Below are 25,680 nucleotides of genomic sequence, written 5' to 3' on the forward strand. Positions count from 1 at the left end.
ATGAAAGCAACAAATTTATTGTAAATGAATATGGGATAAATGACATAAGAATGCTGAAAGGGTAAATCAACAAGTGCATCCACAATCGCCAAAGAGTACATTAATAATATCAAAGAGCTGTAAAGAAATGAATAATAATGAATAGAGAATAAGAAATGATTTTATAAAACCATTTATTTCGATTTAAATAATAAATGATTAAAATTATATATACGTATATACATACACATACATACATATAAAGATATGTATATATATATATATGTATATATATAATATAAAGGATTGATATAATGATGTATAACTAAATACATATACGCAATGACATGGACTATAATACAATGATTATCGGAGCTCTATTGTACACTTGTTGTTTATTGTTTTATCATATCGCCACCGTTGCTAAAAGCACCGTGATGTCGTCTGGTTTACCACCTAAAAATTTTGAAATTTATTTTTGCACGCTTTTTTTCTCATCAAAAATATTGTGCCATATTAAGAATTTAGCTTATAGTTTTCCAGGCTATTTTTATAAAGCAATTTCTCTGTTTATACTGTTAATGCAAAGGTGCTTGAAACGGGATATAAATAAAATATATAATATAGTTTTCTCTTTACATACCTATTGCATCAATTCCATTCTCTCGGGCACTTTGAGCAAACGGAGACATGAAGGCGTCATCAAAGGCCAAACGACGTGCCATCCACGCTATCGTGTTAGCGACACACTGTATCTTTGTCGGGTCCCTTTCGCCCTCGATTTTCTGCATCTCGGTGACTAGCAACTGGTCAGGCACATTATCAAATACTCCGTCGGTTGCCAAAAGGATTACATCGCCATCCTCAACGCCGAAACTCGAAGTGTCAGCAGATTCTGGACTAAAAAAAAAGAAGAAAAGAGAAGATTATTATTCATAATTATTTTTTGTACGGTAATCATGGTATCATATAATGTCAATATTATTGTATGCAATATAGCTAAAACATAACATAAAAATATGAGATGTACCTGTCGCGAAGTACCATATCAGAGTGTCCTGGAGGAGGAAGCGACAATTGGAAGGGAGTGTTAAAGTAATGTTGTTGCTCCGAGGAGCGATGCACCACTTCTCCCCTTCGTACAACTACAAAGCCGCTATCTCCTATATTAGCAGCATAAATGCTGCTTGTCTCTTTATTGAGGACTATTACACATGCTGTGCTGCTACCTAAAATGATATTAACAATCAGAAGTCAATCTTGGAGCAATATTTTCAGTTATTACATTTTGTGAATCAATTTTGACATTCTTTTTTGTAATTTATCTGCTTACCTAGTATTGGTTGTTTATTTTCTAATAATTCATAATAACTACGTGCTAATAAGCCGGCTGGTTCTGTAGGTCTGAATCTACCCATAGAGACCAGCCTCTCACAAGTCCTCATCAGAAAATTAGAAAATTCTCCTGGATCAATTCCATAGTGTCGCCATCCTCCAACACCATCAGCTACACCTGGAAAATTATAATTTAAAATAATTAGAACCAAATGTATGTAATAGCACTCTATGTAACATTATCTAAATAATGCTAATTAATTTTGCTTCTTCATGGAGGGAGCTTTGTTTTTATACTCTCACATAATAAAACGTAATTATAAAGACAAGAGAAAATATAGCCATGTATATAAATAATTATGTGAAAAAGAAGAGCATATGATTTTAAACCAATTTAAAGTTTATTCTAAAAAATATATTCCAAAATATATTTTATATTGAATTCTGAATTATACTCTTTTTAACTGCATTCTTACATTCTTGCTTTCTTACTTTTTCAAGTGCAGCAAATGCAGTTGAAAGAAACAGATCTTATTTGATATTTCTAATGTGAAAATATATTTAAAATTTAGCAATTTAAAAATTCTACATTGTCTCCAAAACCAAAGTGTAAATTCTTCAAAATCAAAGTAATAAATTTGTTCTTTTCGGATGCATTTAACTTTTAATTTTCTATAATTAAAATAAAGCGATATAATCAGGATTTGAAGGAAGATAAAAAAAGAAAACATTTATACAAAAATACATTTACACAAACTAGCCAAAGAGAATAGACTTCTAAAAAAAGATCCTCTCAGTTGGTTTACGTTTTTTTTTGCATTTGAAACAGATACACAGGATTCAAAGAAAGAAAGAGAGAAAAGGGATAAATGTTAAGTGAAAGTCTAAGAAAGAAAAGAATAAACTTTTAGTATGATTAAGAGAGGATATAATCGTGAAACGTTCGCCTCACCTATGACTTCGGCCGTCCTGAATTTGGCGGTGAACCAGGCGTCGTCGCCGAATTGACCCTTGCGTATTCGGCTTCGGGCAAGCTCCTTCGGGAAGCCACACACGGCAGAGATGAACGAGGCCTCGCGGCGTCTGCTGCTGCTGCTCGCGACGATCGCGTTCGGTTGCTGCTCGGTGCCGCACGAGGTGCTACAGCTCGCGATGCCGTTCCAGAGCGCGCGCGACAGCAGTCGTCCAGTCCAATAGATGGATTGCATCGCGCGGAATGATACTAACCGAATGTCGCGCTCACCAAAAGCACGCGACTAGCACCAGAGAGATTGACATTACAGCGCGCATTCTTACTCGTTTTTTTTTTCGTTTCGTTTTCCTCAATTGTCCCACAATAGACGGCTCTTACAGCCGTCTCGATGCCATTCTCTCTCTCTCTCTTTTTCTCTTTTTATACACTCTATCCAGACTCAGACTCGTGACCAAGGAAGTTGTATAATGGAAAATTGACCACGATCGCGATCCTCACACTTATCGTTCATACACCGCACTGAATCTACTGAATTACATGGGATACGCGAAAGGGTTGGCGTTGACGATCGACTTGGTGCGCGGTCACGTGGCGCGCTGGCGTCGAGACCGATTAGACTTTGTGTTTAAGCTCATTTTACGCGGGTGAAATTCATGAGAGAAATCATAAAGGCTTATTCAAACGATCCTATAAATGTTATCGATATTTATTTCAATAGATTTGTATAAAAATCAATAAAAATCACGCATTTAATAAATAAATTTTTTTAATCATATATTTTTTATACGCTCTTATGTGAGTTCGTTCGGAAAATCTTAAAAATTTTAATAATAATAATATTAATTTTAAATACAATGTTATATCAGAGAGAAACCTAAAAGGGGTCATGCTGCTTTTTCATGAGATGCTTTTTCTAGCTGATATAAATAGTGTACACTACTACGGACAGCGATACGTCAAATGTCAAATAAAAAAATTTAGTAAATTTAGGCAATTACGTAAATAGTGTTTAGTATTTTTTTTCTAGAAAGTTCCTAATTTTATCTTCTCAGTTTCTCATCTAGAGATATTACATATAATCTATGGTTGTGACGACCAGTGTTGGCGTTGGCGGAATTAACCACAAATTAACATATGCATGTGTGCACGTGTAATGTGCCCGGTCACATTATTATTTCGACGTTTCTCTAATTTTAATAATGTGACAGGTTCTATCAGCTAGACGATTTGTTTTCGAATTTGAAGCTATTTTCTACAGTTCTTTTCAGGTTCAAGGATGAGCACGATTCTAGAAAAAATCGCCTCCATCGAGGCCGAGGTAACCCATTATTCTTCAAATCGCAACAAATCTCATTGATATCTACGATGTTATTATTCACGATAATTTCCTTTCTCAGATGGCCCGTACCCAGAAGAACAAGGCAACTTCTGGACATTTGGGTCTGCTGAAAGCAAAGCTAGCCAAGCTCAGACGCGAGCTAATTACTCCCAAGGGTGGCGGTGGGGGTGGCGAGCAGGGTTTCGAGGTTGCCAAGACCGGTGATGCTCGTATCGGCTTTGTCGGTGAGTTTTTCATAATTGTATTGATATTTTATGATCCGCATAACAGCTGCATTATAATCTTATGTCAATCTGACAGAGTCATTCATATTCCATAATTACATCTTAGAGAATATGAAACATTTATAGATTACACAATATTTTACATTTTATCACATTTTATATAAGGATTAAATTTTTGTAGGTTTTCCATCTGTTGGGAAATCTACGCTGTTGAGTACGCTTGCTGGCGTATATTCTGAGGTAGCCGAATATGAGTTTACAACACTCACGACTGTTCCTGGTTGCATAAAATACAAAGGAGCAAAGATACAGGTAATCCAAAGCCTTGATTATTATTAAGAAATATTTGGTTTTATGTTCTGTACAATGGTTTATAAATATTTTTGGAATTAATTGGGTTTAGAATTGCGATTCATCATTTGTATACAGAAATAAAATCAAGTTAAGATTGTAACAGAATGCATCTTGCAGCTGTTAGATCTTCCAGGTATTATAGAAGGTGCAAAGGATGGTAAGGGACGTGGACGACAAGTTATTGCTGTAGCACGAACGTGCAGCTTAATATTCATTGTTTTGGATGTGCTCAAACCGCTCGGGCACAAACGGTTAATTGAACACGAACTGGAAGGTTTTGGATTGCGATTGAACAAACAACCACCAAACATAACTTTCAAGAAAAAGGACAAGGGTGGTATCAATCTGCAAACTATGGTAAGAAAATAAATCTGTTGAGAAAATAATCCATTAATATAAATAAATTATATAGCATAAAAAGCTACTATAAGATACTTGTTTGTAGTGTCCACAAACCGAGCTCGATTATGATACAGTAAGGATGATTTTATCAGAATACAAAATCAGCAATGCGGATATCACGTTAAGGTACGACGCTACCTCTGACGATCTGATCGACGTTATAGAAGGGAATCGTGTTTATGTTCCTTGCATTTATCTCTTAAATAAAATAGGTAACTTTGCTAATTGTGATTTATATCGTCTACATATTAAAAAAAATATTTATAAATGGGAATTTTCTGACAGATCAAATAAGTATAGAAGAATTGGATGTTATTTATAAAATTCCACACTGTGTACCGATCTCAGCTCACCACAAATGGAACTTTGATGACCTGCTAGAGAAGATGTGGGATTATTTGCAACTTGTTAGGATGTAAGTTTATGTGATTTAAGTGTTATTTTATAACTTAATTTATGTATCTATTAGAGTTTAATGATTAATTTGAATTTTTACAACAGTTATACCAAGCCAAAAGGACAACTTCCGGATTATAATGCACCCGTAGTATTAAATACCGAAAAGCGAACCGTTGAAGACTTTTGTAATAAACTTCACAGATCGATCGCGAAAGAATTTAAATAGTAAGTTTTTCGTATTTTAAGTTTAAAAAAATATATAACATATATATATATATATATATATATATATATATTGTTATATATTTTAATTAATTCATCATGTTACAGTGCATTAGTGTGGGGTTCATCAGTGAAACACCAGCCACAGAAAGTGGGGAAAGATCATATTCTTTGTGACGAAGACGTTGTGCAAATTGTAAAAAAAGTGTGATTTTTTTTCTTTACGACCATTTTTTGGCAGTGCGCAAATAAAAACTTTACCGATGAGATTAATGATGTCAAATTTGTAAAAAGATTGCATTTTAATAAATTATATATGATTGATATATTACATATAATATATACACACATAATATATTTAAATCTGTTTAAAACTATCATAGTTGACAAATAGAACATGCACAAATACAACTGATGAAAATCTTGTCCTCCTTTTTTAACTACAGCACTATAGATTTTATATGTAAAATAATCTTGAGGCTGTATGTAATATTTGATATTTGTCACTTGAACTTTTTCTTCAACACACATTTTCTTTTCTGATCTATATAATATAAAATGTAAATTTGTTTTCTATTGTATGGTTTTATATATTTACATATATATTGTCAATTCTCTTTTATTTATCTAATATATTTTATAGTATATAATTCATGTTCACAGGAAAACACGCACACAATTTGCATAATGGGGCTATTTTTGTTGTGTATGTGTAAAAATATCAATTCATCCTTTACAGATAGCATATATATATACAGATTTATATGTAAATAAAATTTACAAAGTTTTTAAAATATATTCCTTTCTCTGTTGATCTAATAATTTTACCAAGTGTTCACATCTTGAATGAGCATCATGGAGTTTTTTATTAAGAGTCTTTATAGTTAAAGCTTTTTGAGTGATTACGAGTTTTATCCTGAAATAAAAAAATGTTTCAATGAACGCAAATTATATATATGTATATATATATATATATATATATATATATATATATATATATATATATATGTTGTAATGTATTATTTTTAAACATTGATCCATGTTTAATTTTTTTATTATTTTGTTGCTGGATATTAAATTTTAATTAAACCTGCTATGCAAATGTGCCATAATTTGATCTTTATTAGCATTATTCTGAATTATTTCTTGATAAAGCGATGCAATCTTGTCTTCTAGTTCTCTTTTCTCTATCTCAATTTCCTGTCTTGCTATCTCTTTTGCATTATCTTTTTCTGTAGTCAATTTTACGATTATCTATAAATTAAATTACAAAATTGATTTAAAAAATTATAATTATATGAACACAATCACAATATGTTTATAAAATATGTTTACATAAAATTTACCTCATTCATATTATTTAGATTAGACATGCATTCTTTCAATCTATTTTCTGTCTTCTCAAACTGAGTTTCTGTACATTTAAATCTTTCTTCCAATAATAATAATTTTTTTTTATGAATGCTTTCACTGTTAATTGCAGATTGCAATTTCGCATCGTAATCTTCTTTCATTAGTCTAAAAGTCATTTCGGCAAAATTATTATAATTTTATTTATATTTTTATACACAAAAATTATCGTTAAGCTTACTCTAATTTATTATCAAAACTTTGTTGCAACTTAGCCCGCATCTCGCGAGATTCTTTTTCCAATTTAGCTATAGCGATCTCTATTTGCTTGTCTCTCTCCTTTTGACAATCATTACGAATTGCAGTCTCTGCCTTCATAAAATTTGTGCTTTGTTGTTTTTTATAATCATCTGCCCATGCGAGCCATTCATTTCTCAAGGAGTCCTCAAAATTTCTCTTAGCAATTTCTTGTTGCTCTTTTAATCTTTCTGTTTCTTTCTGCAGAGGAAAGTCATCATGCAAATTATCTCTTACCAATAGTAGAAGAATAGTTTTGTTTTAAAACAAACCTGAAAATGTAACTGCGTTTGTTGCATGATCACGCTTGTTTCCTGGTCGCGTTTTTTTTGCTCTGCAATAAGTATAGACTTCTCTCTTTCAAAATGCTCCATAAATGTTTTTTGTTGTACCTGATAGTGCGCCTCTTGCTCTTCCAGTTTTTCTTTATATCTAATCAAATGCAAAATTTTATTATAATTTATAATACTTGTTAGTTAAAATTTATATAATACTTAGTTAAAAATTATATATTAAAATCAATGTATATATGTGCATGAATTAATCTCACCTTATCATTAATATATCCTTCTCCTTGGCTAACATTTTCTCATGGTTGTCCGTCAATTCGATTCGCAATTGCTCTAACTGCTGATTCGATCTACGCATAGCGCGCAACTCTGTGTCTTGCAATTCCTTAATATGCGCGCGTCTCAACTCCTGTATCTCTCGTTGATGTTGTTCCATCATATTGTGCAGCTCTGGTTCTAATCCTTTCACCGTCATTTCCTGTGATATTAATCTGCGTTATTTATTAGCTATGTAATTATTGTGTAATGTTATAATGTAATACTATGTAATGTTATCTTATAACATTTCTTATAATTATAAAGATATTAGCTACTGGATATCCTTGTACTTTTTCACGAAGGAAATGCGACAGTCTTCTAGAATAAATTAATTTTTTTAATGCTATTATTTTATAGAAATGCTAAAGCGAGTCCTTGAATTAATAATAATAAATCAACCTTAATTTTCGAGGTTTTCATCTCCAGCCATCGCTCGCGTCGGATCTTTTCGGACGCAGCTATGTTTTCTTTCGCGCGTTGCAGCTCGACGGCATGTCTTTCATTAATTACTTTCAAATCTCGGTGAATCTTCTGTTCTGTATCTTTTATCTGTCGCGCCAGAGAATCGCATTTCTGCGCGAGATCCGTCTTCTCGGCGATCAGCTGTTCGATAAACTTCTGGTGACGTTTCACGATCGTCCTATACTTGTTCTCTAGCTCTTTCATCTTGGTAGTGTTACAGCGTTTTTGCGACATTATTTTGTCGCATGCCGCCTTACGCTCGGATTTTAATTGATTTTTCAAACATTCTATCGTCGCGTTCTTTTCCTCGATCTGCAATCTTGCAGTCTCTAAATCGTTCTGCTGGCAGTCGAAAATCCGACTATTTTGTATGTCATTTCTGTCAAAGAAACGATATTTTTTTTATATACATATATACAAGATTCTTTCAATTCTTTCTTAATTAATTCTTAATATCGTCACCTTGGATTTTGACACGACGAGATTATAGTTGTTGCATTTTCCGCAATGTTATTCACTTGCACATCTATAATATTGTAGAAAAATTATTCATTTTATATAATGTAAACAGGATAAGTAGAATTTTAAAATACAATTAGGAAGAAAAAGAAATTTAATCTACTAAATTTTGATACCATTTTCAAGGTTTTCTAAAAAAGACATTATGTCTTCGTAAGTCGTAGCAGCTGAATCACATTTATTTGCGGTGACATCTTTTTCGGGTTCAATCTGCGCTTGATCATACACATTTGATTTACAATGTTAGTAAAATTGCTGCTGTGATAGTAATATAATGCAATGATATAAAATATAAATCAGTCTTTATAATATATATTTATAAAATATTATTAAAATATATTTAATATATATTATAGAAATTAACAAAGGTTTTGACAAGTACAAATTTTGCTTACATGTTCCGAATAATTGCACAATGTTGGCTCTAAATTGACATCGAATTTTATGTCAGTAGCCAATAAATCTATTCGATTGTGTTCCGCAATTTCAATACTGCTATCTTTTTCCAGTTGGTTTATCATGTTGCACAATTGATCGAATGTGTTAGACGGCTCGATTACATTTTGATTGAAATCGTGTTTTTTCTCGCAGAAATTCTTCCTTTCCACGTTTGACATATCTGCTTACAAAGAAAAAGGCGCGTTGCTGAAGCAAGCTGACAAGCTAAGCTAGTCGACAAACTTTCGTACACACAATACATTGCATTGGTGCAGAAGTTTTTATTTATGCGTCGCTCGGCGATCGCTATGGCAATGCACGTGTTACAAACAGGGGGTGATGATACTCTCACATGTCAAGAAAGCACTGTACAGTGCGTATATGCATAATTATTACAAGTGAATTGTAAGGAAGGGATACTAACGCCTTTTTTACAATCATCCTTTTCTACTTGGTATCATATTATTATCATATATATATATATCATATGTATCATATTTACAATACACACGCACATATTGTATATAGCTATAAAAATCTTGTATTATTCTCTTTAAAGAGCATGACTTTAAACAAAGAATTTTTTTTAATTTTAATAATATATATTGATTCTAATAATTGTATCAATTTTCACAGATTCTCGTGCAGGACTCGACTGTCTGACCACTACGATGGGATTATCTACTGGGATATCCACTTTCCATCTGATACCTTTCATTTCAACTCTCGGTCAAAAGAAAAATTTTGTTCTTCGAATAATCTCGATAAAAAAATTAGAATAACATCGTTGTTCCCCAAACTGCATCCATTTACCCTCGGAGACATCTTCTCTCAAGATCACCCTCACTGCACCCTTGGCGGATGGGTGCGAGGGTGACATTTCCCACGTAATAGTTGTGGATGTTGGCTGCCGGTGGCGCTCGCGGGGCGAGGTTTCCTAGGAGTTTCGGGCGGCGGCGGGGTTGGCGAAGCGGGCGACCGAGACGCACGGAGAGGGGTATACGTGCAGAGCGGCCCTTCCGACCCCTCGCGGCGGTACGTAGGAGAATCGATCTAAAACTAGGAGTCGCCGCAGTAACCGCTGGGAGGAAGCCAGTGTTACAATTCGCGACGAGGGCCCCCGTCGTATGCGCCAGTGAAATCTTAAACGCACGCCGGTTAATCGCACGGTCGTCGGGGCCAGGTACATCCACGTCGACGAACGTACAGCGTACGTACGTACGTACGTACAACGCCGCAACCCCTGCTCGTCACGCGCTTCTCCGTACCACTCGCCCTCTCTTTCTCTCTCTCTCTCTCTCTCTCTCTCCCTCTTTCTCCTCCGACTCTCCTGGCGGCACGGTAGCACAGGGGTGGCCGGCCGGGGGCGGCCGTGCTTTAATCGCGGGGGATATAACGGCGAGTGTTGTGCGCTCCTCGCTCTCGTCTACCTCGCGTACGTACGTGCGTGCGAGCGAGCGGGACGGAGCGAGGCGCGGCGCGGCGAGTGCGACAAGGACAGCGACAGCGTCTCGGTGAGGAGCGCCGCGTGAGGAAGGGAAGACGCTACGGTCGTCGACAGCTAGTGAATCCAGCCAGCCGCCAGTCAGCCTATCAGTAGATATAATCCGTCGCTATACGGTCAGTGAATCCAGCCAGAGTGCAACCAGCCAGACGCGGTGTCGCAGCGCGTCACCTCCTCGCGCTTTGAGAGATAGAGGAGAAAGAGAAAGACGGGAAGGGAGAGAGAGAGAGAGAGAGAGACAGACAGAGAGACAGACAAAGAGAGAGAGAGAGAGAGAGACACCTTGCGAGGGTGTACGCGCGAGCAAGCTGGGCGGACAGCAGCGCGACCAGAGAGCAGCATCCACCGATATATAATGCGACGTGCAGCCTTCTTCCTCCTCGCCTTGGTGGTCGTTCCTTCGGAATAAAGCCGCACGCTTGCTGCTGGGACGGTTCCTTATCTGCAGGGCTATGACGTAATGGCAAGAGAGGTACGTATATCCTTCCGGTAGCTCCTTCTCTCCTTTCTCGCGCGCGTACAGCATCCATTCCCGCGGATCCAATTCCCGCAGCGGCCGGGAAAGGGAATTCTCGTGGAAACTCATGCCTATCTGAATTGCGAACAAAGGAATCTGTCGTCGTGGAAATCTTCTTTTAGCGAAGAGGACGCCTCTCGGTGACCTATTTTCACGTGACCTCGTGACACCCGACGGTCGGTCCTCGGCTCGTACCCCCCTAGAGTGCATCACCCTCTCGGCAAGGCCGAACAGCCGAAGGGACGAGCCCTTTGGCCCCATCTTTCTTTCTCGATAAGTTCGCGTTTCTTTAGGAAAAAGATTGATATTTACGCGAATGTTTTAGTTTCCTGCTCGTTAGATTTCTCGGTCTCGTTTCGTTCTTTTGAGTTATTGTACGATTGTGTCTATATGATTGCTTTTTTAGAAATCTCGTTTTACTTTTTTATAGGATCCTATCTAGAATATCTCTCAGAAATAATCATTATTATATAATTTATAATGTTTCATTCTTTTAGGATTTTTGCTTTTTTTTTCATTATTTCGTGTATGTGTTTAAAATCCAATCAGAAGTCTCTTCTTGCTAGAGTTTATCTGTTGAAAATTCTTTTGTAACGTTTTCCGATAATTCCTAAGATTTCTAATCCCTTCGTATCTAGCATCCATTGTGATGAACACACTTTTTCTTCATTTGTAATATGAAAGCACATAGTTGTAGAGATACTCGCTGCTGTTGTCCTAGTTTATGAACATGTTCTGAGTTATGATTCGAGTCGTTTATCACTATCCGCGACTTCTAAGGGGAATAATAAATAGGGAAAAAACATATTCAAATGGATCTCTTGATGTATCTTCGATATATTTAAGATTTTCCTCTTTTATATGATCGTCTCTTTTTACTTAAAAGAATTTTATTAGGATTCTTTCTGACTCTCTCTTTGTCAATTCTCAAAAATTTTTTTTATCAAAATTCTCGTAGGATATTCTTCTCAGTAATCCAATGAATAATTACTTAACGATGATTATTAATTATCTAGCATTAATTAACATTTATTTTCTTAAAAAATTTTGCAATTTTTATACTTGTTTCTTCTAACTTATAATATTTTTTATAATTTTATTTTATGCTTCTCTCGAATATTAAAATGTTTCTTGTTATTTTACATATTTGTTATCAATGTTTCATTGGCAAAGCTTTTAACGATGTTTTTAACATTAGTAACGTTTTTCTCATTTTTTTTTTAATTTTATTTGTGCATAAAACCGTTTTTGATATTTTTTTCATTCGCAAAATCCATCTCGTTGTTTTATTTCTTGATAGAAGCTCCTTCATCGCTTTGCACGTTCATCGAATCTTTGCGTCCGTTTTGTCTACTGGTTAACTTTCTTCACGCTTTTCCCGCTCATATAGACTCGTCCTCAATGTTTTTCGCCTTCTTACAATCTACCTTACTGCTCGCTCGTAAATTTTGCTTCACTGATTTGCAGGATCTTAGAAATCCTCGTATGATCTCGTATCAGTTTGATTTTTAGAATCTTTTTTTGAAGAAAATCAGGGCACAAATTTTTAATTCGATACGATTTTTTCTAGATATTCTGTCTGAGCTTATTTATGTTAAAAATTATACAGAGCAGAACAAAGTCGCGAGAATGTTACTCTTTCATTGCTGGAATGCTTTTCTCGTTCGTAGAACGAGCTCTGTACCTCATTGTATGTTCGTCGCTACTTTGCATGCTCACAAAATTCTTCTCGTCGTTTTGCACGTTCGCAGACTCTTTCATGCAAAATCCTTATCATCGTTTGTCACGTTTCACGGAATTCCTGTAAACCTTTTTGTTTTATTGTAAAAGCTTTTTCGCATATTTGTGGTCTCGTCAGATCTTTTGGAATATTTAAAAAAGATTTTTTCGAGTTTGTTGTGTTTGGTTCTATTTGTACTTTGTGAAATAAGCAAATATGGACGGAATAAAAAAACTAAATAAACCATATGTAAAAGCAAATTTCTCTAGATCATTTATTAAATTAATTTAATGAAAATTGAGAAAAAAGTTTCTTGAGATGGTAAATCCTAGCAGATTTCTTGTTAAAAAATGCACCTGAGTTCATGAATTCTAGTAAAAAATTCTAATTTTTTTGTATATTATCTGCGTATTTAATTTTTCGTGTATGTAAATAAATCAAGGAAAAAATATATATAAAAAAGAAGGAAAAAAAAAATTTTTTAAATTTTTTAAAAGATATTTAAAATGAATATTTAAAGACAGATTTTTAATGTACAAGTATATTGAAAAAAACATTGTTATAAAAGGAAGAATTCCATTAAATATTTATTCAATCATTATTCTTTTATCTGAAATTCTATGACTTTAGAACCCTTCAAGTATGATGAGTTTCATTAAATCAAAAATTCGCAGAGAAATCGTCAGCAGCGGCGGCGGTTCTCAGCGATACTTCGTTAAGGGATGCACCTGGGTACATCCACGTTGCAGAGCCCGTTGCAGCTGCAGGCGGTTCCCTATTTGCTCGTTAGCACGTTGCGATGTTGTTTACTAAGTTCCATCCATAGCGACTTTACGAATGCGAGGAGAGGGGCTTAAATATTGCTCAAATAAACATTTCAATTTTACGTCCTTGGATTTTTCTCACACACAATTTCTGAATTTGTAGATTCTTAGAGATGTTGAGCGGTTTGATACTTAATTCTGAATTCTAAATTATATTGTATCATCTTGTTATCATTTTTCTGTATTTTTATGTAATGTTAATTAGGTTATTATATTGTTATATACATCTGTATATATAACTCGTTAAATTTTGAAATTTTAAATTACATAATTAATTATATCAGATCGTTGTACGCAAAAGAATCCTTTGAAACCTCGCCTCAGTTTAAATCTCCCTGCATATGTCAATTTTCGAAATTAATTTTGGAGAACAATAAGATAATAATATTTGGAGAGTAACAAGGAATAAATGCAATAATTTGTCGTATAAAATAAAAATAAATAGAGTTTCTTTTTACACACACACACACACACACACACATTCAGTTAAATTAAGTATTCGTATCTTTTGACGCATACATTATTTAATAATAATAAATGCAATCACATTGATATAGATGATGAATGATCGGCATATACGACCGCTGCACAGAATAAATAAGCAATATTACAAGTTAAGATCGGTTGAACCAGGTCAGTGCTTTCGAGCATAAACTGCGCACGCGTTCTGTACATCCTTAGCGCCACCCCGATGAAGACTAGGGACAACCCCAAACATAATGCACCCCTTCAGCTCGCATTATTCCGAGATCACTAGCAACGTCGTCGGGATGCAATCTCGCCGATCGAAGAGTGCAAGTGTATCCACAGTGCAAAGTACGATAAAGTATATAAAACAAACTTAACAAATATTCGCGAATAAATTGTGTAAAAAAAAAATACACTTCTAAAATAAACTAATGACATAATAATCTCTCGATAAATATCGTAAAGTTCTCGAGTGAAAAGTTTGTAGAAAAATTTGCCAAATCATTGTAGTAAGTGTCTTTTCTTTATATACGCTTTTAACAAAGATATTATTAAATGTTATCGTTTAAGATTTAATATATATATGTGTGTGTGTGTGTGTGTGTGTGTGTTTAATAAATCTTATACTATTCGATGTATAGATAAATGTAACATAAATACAAAAAAGCTAAGAGTTTTGAATATGGGGAGAATGGAACAGAAAAAGAAAAGGGAAAAAAAGAAAAATTTTGAGGATATTTGAATATTCAGAATCTAAATGAAAAGATCTTTAGATTCTTAGATGCAGAGAATTTAGGATGAAACTAGAACTAGAATCTTTAAGCTTTTCGTAATATGTAGTTGCATTAAAGTGCGATAGTTCTCACTTTACATATATTTAAATGTTAATTCTCATTTTCTCCTATATAGTTAATATTTTCATTGCTTCCATATGTATATATATGTATATATATATATATTTTTTTTTTCTCCTTCTCCTTTTATCAATATGTTAGACGCATGTTAATGGACTTAGGATAATTTTTTTGGTCCTGTATGTCCTGCATGTGTTATCATATATATTATCATCTATTAATTTTCGTTTAAATTTATACAAAATTTATATAAATAATAAATATATATAAGCTGAGTAATATTCTTTAATGTATTATGGCATTATATTAACAATTAAATAAAAAATTTTATTAATTATCAAATAAAATATCATAAATTTGTATTTTAATCTTTTTTCTCTAAAGAACAATAAATGTAAGCGATTCAAATTACTGAAAGTACTGTTCTACTTGGTCAATTTCATGACAACATTTTTGATAGTCCAGAAATGTCGTATTAATTTCGTTCACGACGGAGTGAAAGTTTTATATGAAAAATTTTATTTATCAGCCGTTTTACATGGTCACTATGTGCACGAAGTATGCTAGGAAATTATTTACCCCACTTAACATCTGGGCGACAAGCGTTTCCCGGGGTCACTTCTTCAGGCCTTCACACGGCTTTTTTTGCCGCAAATTATTTTTAATTTACGTGTGAGTCATTGCTCATTTACAAGGTCTCTTAATTTTCTACGAAATGTATGGCAAATTCATTTTTATAAATTATCATTTATTTAAATTTTGGAAACTTTGTGCAAATTTTTCAAGCATATAAGATTGCACAGAGTTACATTCTATGAAAAAATGCAAATAAATGATAAATTGCATATGTTAAACAGTGGCGGCATAAATCTGTTATTTTTATGGTATACCTTTTTTCTAATGTTATATATTTTTATTTTTAAAAAGCGTTTCAACTCGCATGAACTTCCGGAGAGCATTTAAGGTCAATAATAAATTGCAAATGTCAACCATTTTTAACTTTACCGTGTGTTAAAGTCCAGTGCACACTATTATTTTTTCATTATATTAAAATTAATCAATGCCAGATGTCATGCCCTTTCCATCAGAATAAAATCATAGCATCTTTTTCACCATAAAACTCTTGTCTTTTTTTTCTCTCTTGATATTTAATTTTTACTTCGCGAACTATCTATATCCAATACTTTAAATTTCTATTTCATATTTTTGATTACACAAATTATAATTTAATAATTTATTTTTTTTTATTTGACGTATTTTGTTCATATATTTTATATTTTATAGTTATAAATAATGTTATTTAAAAGAAAGTTAAATGTGTGTCTTTTATTTAATTTTTGCAGGAGTTACGGACCAAGAGACCTTTTAAGATATGGGACAGCTGGCGTAACGTAAGAAAAGGGCTGGTCGTTAGCAATTTTGAAGAATTGATTGTCCGGGGTGAGGAATATATTAAGATCTAAAAGATTAGCCTTGGTTATTATATATAACTTATTGAACAATTAGATATCTACGCGATAACACAACTTAGATATTAAAATTGCTTTTTTCCATCATTAAGGCATTTTATTTAAAATCACGTTTCCAAAATATCATATTTATCAAAACAAATACTTTTCAAGTAATTAAGTAATTTATTATTCATCTATTGTTCATATTGCAAATTAATGGCAACGTATAGTATGTAACTCTTATTTCTTTCACGATACTTAAATATTAGATCACTCGTTACAAGATATCGCTTTTTTTATACTAGACAGTTTCTCATGAAAAAGTTATTAAGAAAAAGACGTCAAGATCACACGAGAAAGAATCAGATTCATTTTTTTTAATGAAAAATCAATACATGTCTCGTTCAGGATAATTTTTGCCGAGCATCAGGCGTCATCTTTTCGAGGTACATTTTTTACATGTCCGGTGGCGAAGAAATATTTCCGGTCGGAAATATTTCCGCGCGGCGTATCGCAGCGCGGAATTGCATTATCTGCAAAGTTCCTTTGAAAATGTCGCTCCCGCAACACACATTTCTCGCAACATTTCTCAGAGACAAAGCGCCGTTCGTTCGTTCGAGGACACACCACTATTATTCGCAACTACGCCATTCACACGATTACACGGTACAAGCGACACGTGGCATACGCATACTTATCTAAAGACAGACACGAATACATAATGCACATGAACATGCACACACCCGTTACACGCCCGATGTTGAAGCATTATTGCAATGCTAAACGTCATCTGACACTCAACCCCCGGCCAATCCTTGATTTCAGGCAAGGAAAAACTGGGCGTGCCACAAAACGAGAATGTCTCGCTAGTTTTGGAGTCGGACGGCACGCAAGTCGAGGACGGCGAGTACTTCAAGACACTAGGCAACAACACGATCCTGCTCCTGCTGCGGCATGGTGAACGCTGGTGTCCCACTGGCGTCGACATCATTCGCGCTGGTAGGTGAAAAGGCCTATTGCACCCATCGATCTTAGGGGAAATCGGCAGCTTGGTTGAGGGATTTAAGGTTCAGGCAACACGGACGACAGAAAATTCGAAAGGATGTCTAAAGAAAACGATAATGTCTCTGAAGAATATAAAAGATTGCCAAATTTCAGGAAATATCACGGTGTTTTTTTATAAACGTATATTATTTGAGAAAGTTAGGTCTCATTGAATTAATTTAAAAATAAAAATTGGTTTCTTACACAGACCTTTAAACGATCAACCAAGTAGCTCTTCCTTTTTTACTATCAAATGTCTCGATTTTCTGGATTTTTGAACCCTCGAATATATAGCTGCTTTAGAATCATACGCGCTGCTATGTAAAGGGGATATTACAACGATCAACTTTGGTTGATGGAAATCGGCAACTTGGTTGAGGAAACTAACTTCGAGGCAACTGATAAAATTGATCAAACTGAATTACACGTGGATCAAACTGAATCCTTACACACACACAAGCCTTTAAACGATCAACCAAGTAGGTTTTTTTCTATTCTTAAGCTCTCTTTAGATGTTTTAAATTCTTTTACAATCTTCTTTATACTACCCGAAACCTCTATTTAGACTTTTAAATCTGTAAATTCTTTAGCTCCCTTAAGATCTGTGGATCTCGCACTCTTGCGATGGATCATCGGCACTGATTGTCACGTCTTGCAGCACCAAACACTACCCGTTTCCTTTCTTTCGCATCCATCAATAATAACTGACAATTCGTTCTCTTTCTGTATTCCCAGCAATTTCAGCGATCCCGAAAATAGTCTGCGAGACGATCCACGCGCTGGAGTTGCACGATGAGACGCCATCGTGGAAAATCATGGACAATAAAGGCCGAGTCACAGTGGTGCTGCACTGGGACCAGCGTTCGTCGTCGTCGTCGCAGGTACAGCAGCAGCAATCGAAGGCAGGCCAGGATGCCCAGACTTCCAAGTACTCGCCGACTAAGAAAGTCGACCTGAGCGGCGCTCAACGGCCGTCCTTGGTAATCCAGACCAGCTTGGACAAGCTCGGCTATGATGGCAAGGCGACGCATCTGCCCGGCGAGATCGGCCCGACGCGGTACACCAGCCCGCGAATCACTGTGATAAATCATGACGATATGGTATTGAAACACTATGGTCTTATTGGTCTTATAGTTTAAGCGTTCTCGCTTTTTAGATTTTAACTCGACTATTTTTCTAATTCGCGATTTCCTAAAACTATTGTATCATTTGCAACTGTGCTAATGGAATTAGTGATGGAATAGTGATCTAATTAATTTTTTTAAGATTCCGACAAAATAAGTTCTCGAATATTAAAAAAAAATAAAACTATTGCATTTCAATCTCAATTAGATAGACTTGTTTCACTTGTAATTAAAAAAACACTATTATAACATTTGTTTGATACAACATTCATTAATTTTCTAAGTTAATTTTTTTCTAAGTTAAATTTTTAAAACAATGAGCTAGATATATCACATTATTGCATCGTTGCATCGTCAATCTTTTAATTTTAATTACATTATTTTTCTCTTTTCCTCTCTCTCTCCCTCTTCCTCTCCCTCTTACTCTCTCTCTCTCTTTTTCGCAATTTTTATTTTACACAAACTAAATAACTATTATTAAACTTATTTTCATTCCACCAACAGCAACCAACACAACCGCACATACCGGGCCGCCTAGTGAAACAGGGCACGAATTCGTTCGACAGCACGACCATCCACATTCATACACCGGAATGCTCCAACCACATTCATCAGCCGGTCGCGCGAAACGGCAGCCCGGTGAACGGTGCTGATGGCGGCGCCGTCGGCGAGTGCGATTTCCATTGCTGCGCCCTGCACGAGGAGGGTCGTAGAATCGCTGTGCATAAGTCAGTGGCAACGTCACCGATCCAGGACGCGCAGCATGCACAGTATCAACATCCTCATCATCCGCATCCACAGCAACAACAGCAAACGCAGACGCAGACACCATCGCCGCAGCCGCCATCCTCCCTGTCGGACGGTACTAAGCGACCCGGTCTTAGCAAAGGTCACGTTCGCTTCCGCGACACCGCTGACGAAGAGTCGAGCTCGCGTCTGATCGGCGCCACCAGTTTCCATCTGCATCATAATCATCATCATCATCATCAAGAGCATGACAGCTCCGAGTCTGAAACAGAGAACACGATAATGGAAGATGAGATCGTGACCTCGGAGAAATTTCTGCTTTTGATCGATCAGCTAACGGTTGACCAGAAGCATCATCTTAGCATCAAGGATATCGGCATCATACTAGAACGACTCAGCTCCAAGATCCTTGACGTCGAGCGATTAGATCGCGAAAGCGAGAGCGAGGAGTGTTACAATTGGACGATCAAGGCGATCATCCGGGGCGATGTTCTACGGGAGCTCGGAGTGATTTATAACGGGAACTACTACGCGATTTCGGAGCATCCCGGCTACAAGGAGGAGTCCGAGGAGAATAACGAGGATAATGAGGAGGAGGAGGAGGATAGACTTTAATATGATGCTGTTTTACTAGATAGATAGATAGATAGATTATACACCTATTCCTGGTTATTATTAACTTAGGACACGTTGTAAACGGAAATAAGGGCGGGGAACATTATGTGATCTCACTCTCTTGGATTCGAGGATTTTCAAACTTTTTTGTGATTTTTTTCTGAGAGTCGTAACATTTCTTGATATCTTCCGTAATCCTTTAAGGATTTCCCGAGAGCTTCCTTCCTTAAGTCTTCCTAAGATTGCCAAATATTCTTTTAAGAACAAGAAATGAAATAGCTTCGTCTAATGCCAAATAGATCTATGAAAATTCTTCAGAATTAACGTAAAATTTCTCGATTCTTGAATGATATATAACTATATAGAAATTATCCAAGATTTGGTGAATTAAGAATTCTTTAAATCTAGTCTTCTAGGATTTTTTTCAACTTTTTTTAAGATTTTGGAATTTTCTTCTATCTTTCTCTCTCTCTCTCTCTTTCTCTCTCTTGCAGAGTTCAACAAATTTTCTTTTTTAGAAATTTCGGATGTTACGATCTTGTAGAATTTATAATATTAATCTCATTTATAATATTAATTTTTTTTAAATGCTCAAAATTTCTTAGTTTTAGAAATATTTAAAGAATATATCTATATTTATCTTTATATATCTATAATTCGTAATTTTTTAATATGTTTTTAGAACTTTTGATTTCAAAATTCTTGAAAGAAATTTTCAAATATTATTTTTTTCGGATTCTTGTATTTTTTGAACTAAAAATACTAGTTTTTTGAATTTCGATACTTTATTCGGATAAATTTAAAGTTTAAATCCCTTAAATTTTAAATACGCCGTAGATCTTAAATATTATGAAACAACTTCGTAGATTTCATACTGTAATCCTAGGTGCCTTAGATTTCAGGTACCTTCAATCGCACAGATTTTAGATTCAAACATCTTAGGTTCTAGATGTCTTAAATAGGAGATAAATTCTAAGTTATTTGGATTTAAAATTTTTCATTTATTCACGATTTTGATATGAATTTTAAACTTCTTTAAATCTTGACATGTAATATAATATTTTCGATTTTTTAGGCCCATAAATCATTCCTCAAACTACTGCATAATTTCCTACACAAAGTTCCTTGTATCTTTTTGTATATTCTGGCTGCAAGGAGAAATTATAGAAGAAGAATAAAGAGGATGATAAATAATTTAATGTTATATTTTGCTAAAAGATAGATAATAATTAAAAAATTCTGCACAATCTAATTTCTCCTTTCATTTCTTTGGAATTACAAATATTAATCTTCAAATTTAAAAAATTAAATATAGATCAATTTTCTAAAGCTTTTACCAAAAATGAATAATGTTGTGCCAAATCTTATCAATTATCCGATGAAATTTTGCATCATTTATGACAATTTTGGCATACGTATCTATGAGCCTAATGATTTTCAGTTTCCTTTGTTCACGAAATCCTCGGATCAAAGATAAGATCCACGAAAAAGCGAAAGATGTGCGAATCGCATTTGCGTTGCTGGGAAAAACCTAATTCTAAGATCGAAAGATGACAGAGGGTAGATCGATGAAAAGCGCCATTTCTCCCTTCCGGAGATGTTTCGTAATAAGAAAGAAAGAAGAAAAGAGTAAACAAAACGGAAGGGAAAGAGGAGAGCGTATCATAATGGAATCATGTAATATGATACAACTTTATTAAAAACCTAGTTCTAAAGACGGTTGTTGAGAAATATGTACTTATTAAAACTAGCATGTATACTTGTAGGAAACATTTTTTGGATTACGGACACCGATTCCGTAACCGTCCACAACACTGCCCTGTCTAAAGTGGAGAAACAAAGTAGAAGAGAGTGAGAAATAGAGAAAGAAGGAGGGAGGAAAGAGAATAAAGTAAAAGATGTGAATATATACAATGAGTAATGACTCGACTAAACTCAATGACATAATTCTTTTTCTTCGCTCATAATGCGCCGTTAATTAATCTTTATTGCAGGATTCATAGTTTTTGTAATCTTATCCGTAATCTTCTCTCTGATTAACTTAATTATATCTCAATATTCTAAAATATATAATTTAAATTTATGAATGAAAAGTTCTAAGTAGCCTTTTAAATTTCAATAGTTAAATACTAAATTCTTTAATTTTTTATTGTAGATTACATTTTCTAGATTATGATTTCTTTCACGTTTTTAATTTCCTTGAGCAATATATTTTAAAATTTAACTTATCGAATAATATAGAGCACATTTAAGAATTTATAACTGATAAATAATTAGCATAGTAAAATGGATTTGTGCGTGTTAGATCTGTTTTTCAAATAAAATTCTGAGAGATATCTTGCAATAAAGGATTAATTTACACTTTTAATAGGCGCGATCAAGAATGTGAAATCTCGCGAAGATTTGATCGTCAATGTGTCGGGAACGATCGATGATCTCGAACGGCGAGTGAATAACACATGGCGAGCACGTGTATCGATCCATCAGATCGCCAGAATGCTCACTATCGATATTAAATATGAATAAATGTAATCGCGTGGCTGCCTTTTATTCATCGAACATCGCGGACGATTCACTGCGCAAAGATCGACATCAAAGTTAATGAGAAAGTGACGCGACAATGAATTTGTTGATTTCTCGCCGACGTAAATTCTCGCCGACGTAGACTTGTGAAACATGTTCTTGTAGCCTAAGATCCTTGGATCCTTCGGATTCTCTGATCTTCGATCATCTGGGTACTAGATTCTTTGAATTCCACTTTTTTATATTCTAAATCATTTAAATAATTTTTTGAATAATGGTTTAATTTTAGTTTTTAGATTTTATTTGAATTTTTTATAAATATCTTTTGCGAATTTTATAATAAATTGTCTAAGTCAACAAAATTTTTCAATTTCTCGATTTGCTTATTTCTTAAAATTTGTTTCATCTTCTTTAAATCTGCAATTTTTATATTTTAATATTTTAATATTTTAATATTTTATTAATTTTCATAGAATCCAGTACTCATTTCACTCATTTTGGCTCGTTGCAGCTGCGGTATTTCAGATTAGATCCGCTAATGAAAATCGCATTTCACTCAAAGCGGAGCTCATACACTAAGACAGCAATGTTCAAAGCTTTCTTTTTCAATCTTCCTTTCAAATATTAAATTAGTGCGTTTATACAATTTTATTTCTTGTTTGATAATTGCTAACTATTTAGAAAAGATATCGTCAAATTATTTATTTATTTCCAATATTAGAGATTCTTATTTTTTCTTTAATTTTGTATACATATTTTTAGCTCTCAAATGGCAATAAGACAAAGATATTTGAGAAGTTAAGGAACACATTGTTATTGCCTTCTACTTATGAGCTATTCTGTATACAATAAAAAGTATTCTCGAATTTTTTATATTTAACAATTTATTAACTTTTTTATATACTTATTACTATCAAAGCATTATTAAGCTGTAATTTAATATTTCTTCTAACAAGAAATTAGTATTGATAAGTATTGAGTTTATTTTACAAGAAGAGAGGAAATTGAAAGTTTCGAACGGCGCTTCAAAAACACATATGCATACATATGCGCGCGTATAGATTACGTGTAATGGTATAATTATAGTCGGAATTATTCGGAATTTACGTTAGCGGATGTATTACATGATTATATAAGTGATATATCGATACGTGTCGGGGATACGCTCTATGTGAAACTTTGCAATTTTAATATATTTCTATTGTAAGTATATTCGAGAAACTGTATGTGTGTGTATGTGTGTGAGATAAAAAGAAAAGAAAGAAAGAGAGGGAGAGAAAGGAAGAGGCGATGGCACACGACGCGCGGAAGGTATTCGATAGCGTATATAAATATATACATATATACATACATATATATATATATATATATATATATATATATATATATACATATATAGATATACATATATTATATAATAATACAGCGAACTGTCGTGAGGAAACTACTTTACATATACGGGTCGTTTCGTTAAGGCCGACTCGAGGAACGCTCGAGGGCAAATTTGGGGCGACTCAAGAAAAAAAAAAAAAAAGATGCACCCGCGTATAGAGAAAGGAGTTAAGTTCGTCGTTCCGTTGGCGTTAAGATTTTTCCATGTGTCTTATCTCATCTCATAGTTCGTTCGCGATCATCTAATCTTTGATGCGCTTTATTAAATCTCAAGATTGTTGAAATCTAAGAATATTCTGAGGATCCATCGATCCTGCGGATCTCTCGAATCTTCCACATTCGCCGACTTACTTACTCGAATCCTCGGAATCTAGGATTTTAGTTTCCTCCGATTTTAGATCTCTCGGATTTGAAATTACAAATTCCGCGAAGGATCTTCTCGAAGATAGATTTTTTCCAATTTAAAATTTCGCGATTCTTCTAGATTACTGTAAGATCCTAGGTTTTTTTAGATCTTGTATTTCTTGATATCTAGATTGTTCAAACTCTACTTTGCACTCTGTTATTTTCATAAATCATCGCATCATCAAACTTTCTTCATGGAACTTCGATATCTTCACTTTCTAAGGTCACGTGAAGAAGGAATTTAAGATAATCACAGAAAGATAAGAGAGGGGTGTTGCGAGAGCAAAGGGAGAAGGGAAAACTATAAATAGAATGCTTTCGATTTGTCGAATTGATCATACATTTTTTTCGTTGTAAAAGAACGCATGCTTTTGCAATAAAAAAAATGAGAGAGAGAGAGAGAGAGAGAGAGAAAAGAGAAGAAAAGATTTCTGCTCCCGAGAACTATTTCATGATAAGAAAAAAACCCTTTACAGGTTTCTGGTCTCGTAGTGCCACTTTAAATAATAATGAATAATAATATAATAAAATAAAACAACAACAAATAATATATTAATAATAACAATAAAATAATAATGATAAAAAGAATAAAAAAATTGTTATAAGTTGTAACTGTTGTTTCTGGTACATGCAGATACTATACACATACACCCTAAACTAAGGATATGGCCTCCGGTTGTTTATTTAAACATAACTTCGTCCTATGATCCTTTTGTGCGAAGAAAACAATGTCCTGGAATTATATACAAACAGATAAATTAACCCGTATATTACATATTTCGCTTACATCGCACAAACATAGCAATTATTAGAATGATTTATTTATAATTGTTACAGACTTGTATCTTTTTAGAACAAGAACCATTCATAGATTCTTGAATTTTTTTTTTAAATTTTTCTGCAATTCTAATTTCACATCAGATCTTGGAATGTTGATTTTATAATTCTGATAATATTTATACTATGCATAATTTTTATATATTATCAAGTAATTTCTATTATCTATAATAAACTTTTTCAAATATTTTCAAGCGTATAAAATATTATTAATGTCGGAGGAAGGTTTTACTTTATAAGAATATTTGCAACATTCTTGTTTATTCTCGTTTATGTGATTTGTTGCCTAAAATATTGTTGCAATTCTTGTGTCATTTTACGCATAACGCATAATAACGCGACTTTTCCACGATCTATCGATTGATCGAACTACAGCAAGCAACTGACGATCAACGTAAGGGAGAGATCTAGCGTAAGCAACCTCGCATTATGATTACCTCTATGTATCTGCATGACCACATTACAATAACCTCTAACTACTTTTAAAAGAAGAAAAAACATAGCCACTACTCGATGTAGCAGAAAAGAAACTCTATACAGAGCGTTCCAAAAGTATGTGCCAAACGCGTGTCGAGAGTACTCGGTGCTAGTATTTTATCTTCGCGACGACAATCTCTCCCACTATAAATGCCCTCTTATATAATCCTATATGAATTTTTAAGAATACTTATGTTGAATATATTTCGGCGTTTCTTTTGAACGCTTTTTGAATACGGGATTTTTTAAAATATCTGTCTAAATATTAATTCATGAA

The 25,680-nt window shown here is 34.2% G+C and overlaps 4 protein-coding genes across 5 annotated transcripts; 2 read left to right on the forward strand and 2 right to left on the reverse strand.

Moving 5' to 3' along the window:
* Nucleotides 1-156: 156 nt before the first annotated feature.
* Nucleotides 157-2,890, reverse strand: LOC126849533 (protein phosphatase PTC7 homolog). Its single transcript, XM_050591468.1, has 5 exons — nt 2,267-2,890; nt 1,313-1,492; nt 1,010-1,208; nt 623-879; nt 157-435 (listed from the first exon to the last, which is right to left on the reverse strand). Exons 1-5 carry the CDS (start codon nt 2,520-2,522, stop codon nt 386-388), a joined length of 942 nt encoding a protein of 313 aa, XP_050447425.1. The 5' UTR covers nt 2,523-2,890; the 3' UTR covers nt 157-385.
* A 461-nt stretch (nt 2,891-3,351) lies between these two features.
* On the forward strand, nt 3,352-5,553 carry LOC126849527 (GTP-binding protein 128up). The gene is made up of 8 exons (XM_050591457.1): nt 3,352-3,605; nt 3,685-3,850; nt 4,032-4,162; nt 4,322-4,561; nt 4,650-4,818; nt 4,892-5,021; nt 5,108-5,230; nt 5,336-5,553. Exons 1-8 carry the CDS (start codon nt 3,564-3,566, stop codon nt 5,436-5,438), a joined length of 1,104 nt encoding a protein of 367 aa, XP_050447414.1. The 5' UTR covers nt 3,352-3,563; the 3' UTR covers nt 5,439-5,553.
* Nucleotides 5,554-5,699: 146 nt separating this feature from the next.
* LOC126849516 (centrosomal protein of 131 kDa) lies at nt 5,700-9,080 on the reverse strand. The gene is made up of 10 exons (XM_050591438.1): nt 8,859-9,080; nt 8,580-8,673; nt 8,407-8,470; nt 7,882-8,323; nt 7,425-7,642; nt 7,147-7,306; nt 6,819-7,075; nt 6,574-6,745; nt 6,318-6,481; nt 5,700-6,143 (listed from the first exon to the last, which is right to left on the reverse strand). Exons 1-10 carry the CDS (start codon nt 9,078-9,080, stop codon nt 6,005-6,007), a joined length of 1,932 nt encoding a protein of 643 aa, XP_050447395.1. The 3' UTR covers nt 5,700-6,004.
* A 940-nt stretch (nt 9,081-10,020) lies between these two features.
* LOC126849520 (uncharacterized) lies at nt 10,021-20,252 on the forward strand. Of its 2 annotated transcripts, XM_050591442.1 has the most exons (5): nt 10,021-10,877; nt 16,132-16,228; nt 17,065-17,238; nt 18,019-18,383; nt 18,912-20,252. In XM_050591442.1, the coding sequence occupies exons 1-5, from the start codon at nt 10,866-10,868 to the stop codon at nt 19,767-19,769; spliced, it is 1,506 nt and encodes a 501-aa protein (XP_050447399.1). In that variant the 5' UTR covers nt 10,021-10,865; the 3' UTR covers nt 19,770-20,252. The 2 variants fall into 2 exon arrangements, with proteins under 2 accessions (XP_050447399.1, XP_050447400.1); XM_050591443.1 differs by lacking the exons at nt 10,021-10,877; nt 16,132-16,228 and adding an exon at nt 17,578-17,762 and having other exon boundaries at nt 16,546-17,238.
* Nucleotides 20,253-25,680: the final 5,428 nt, after the last annotated feature.

This window comes from Cataglyphis hispanica, chromosome 5 (assembly GCF_021464435.1).
Source record: "Cataglyphis hispanica isolate Lineage 1 chromosome 5, ULB_Chis1_1.0, whole genome shotgun sequence".
NCBI classification, from domain to species: domain Eukaryota; kingdom Metazoa; phylum Arthropoda; class Insecta; order Hymenoptera; family Formicidae; genus Cataglyphis; species Cataglyphis hispanica.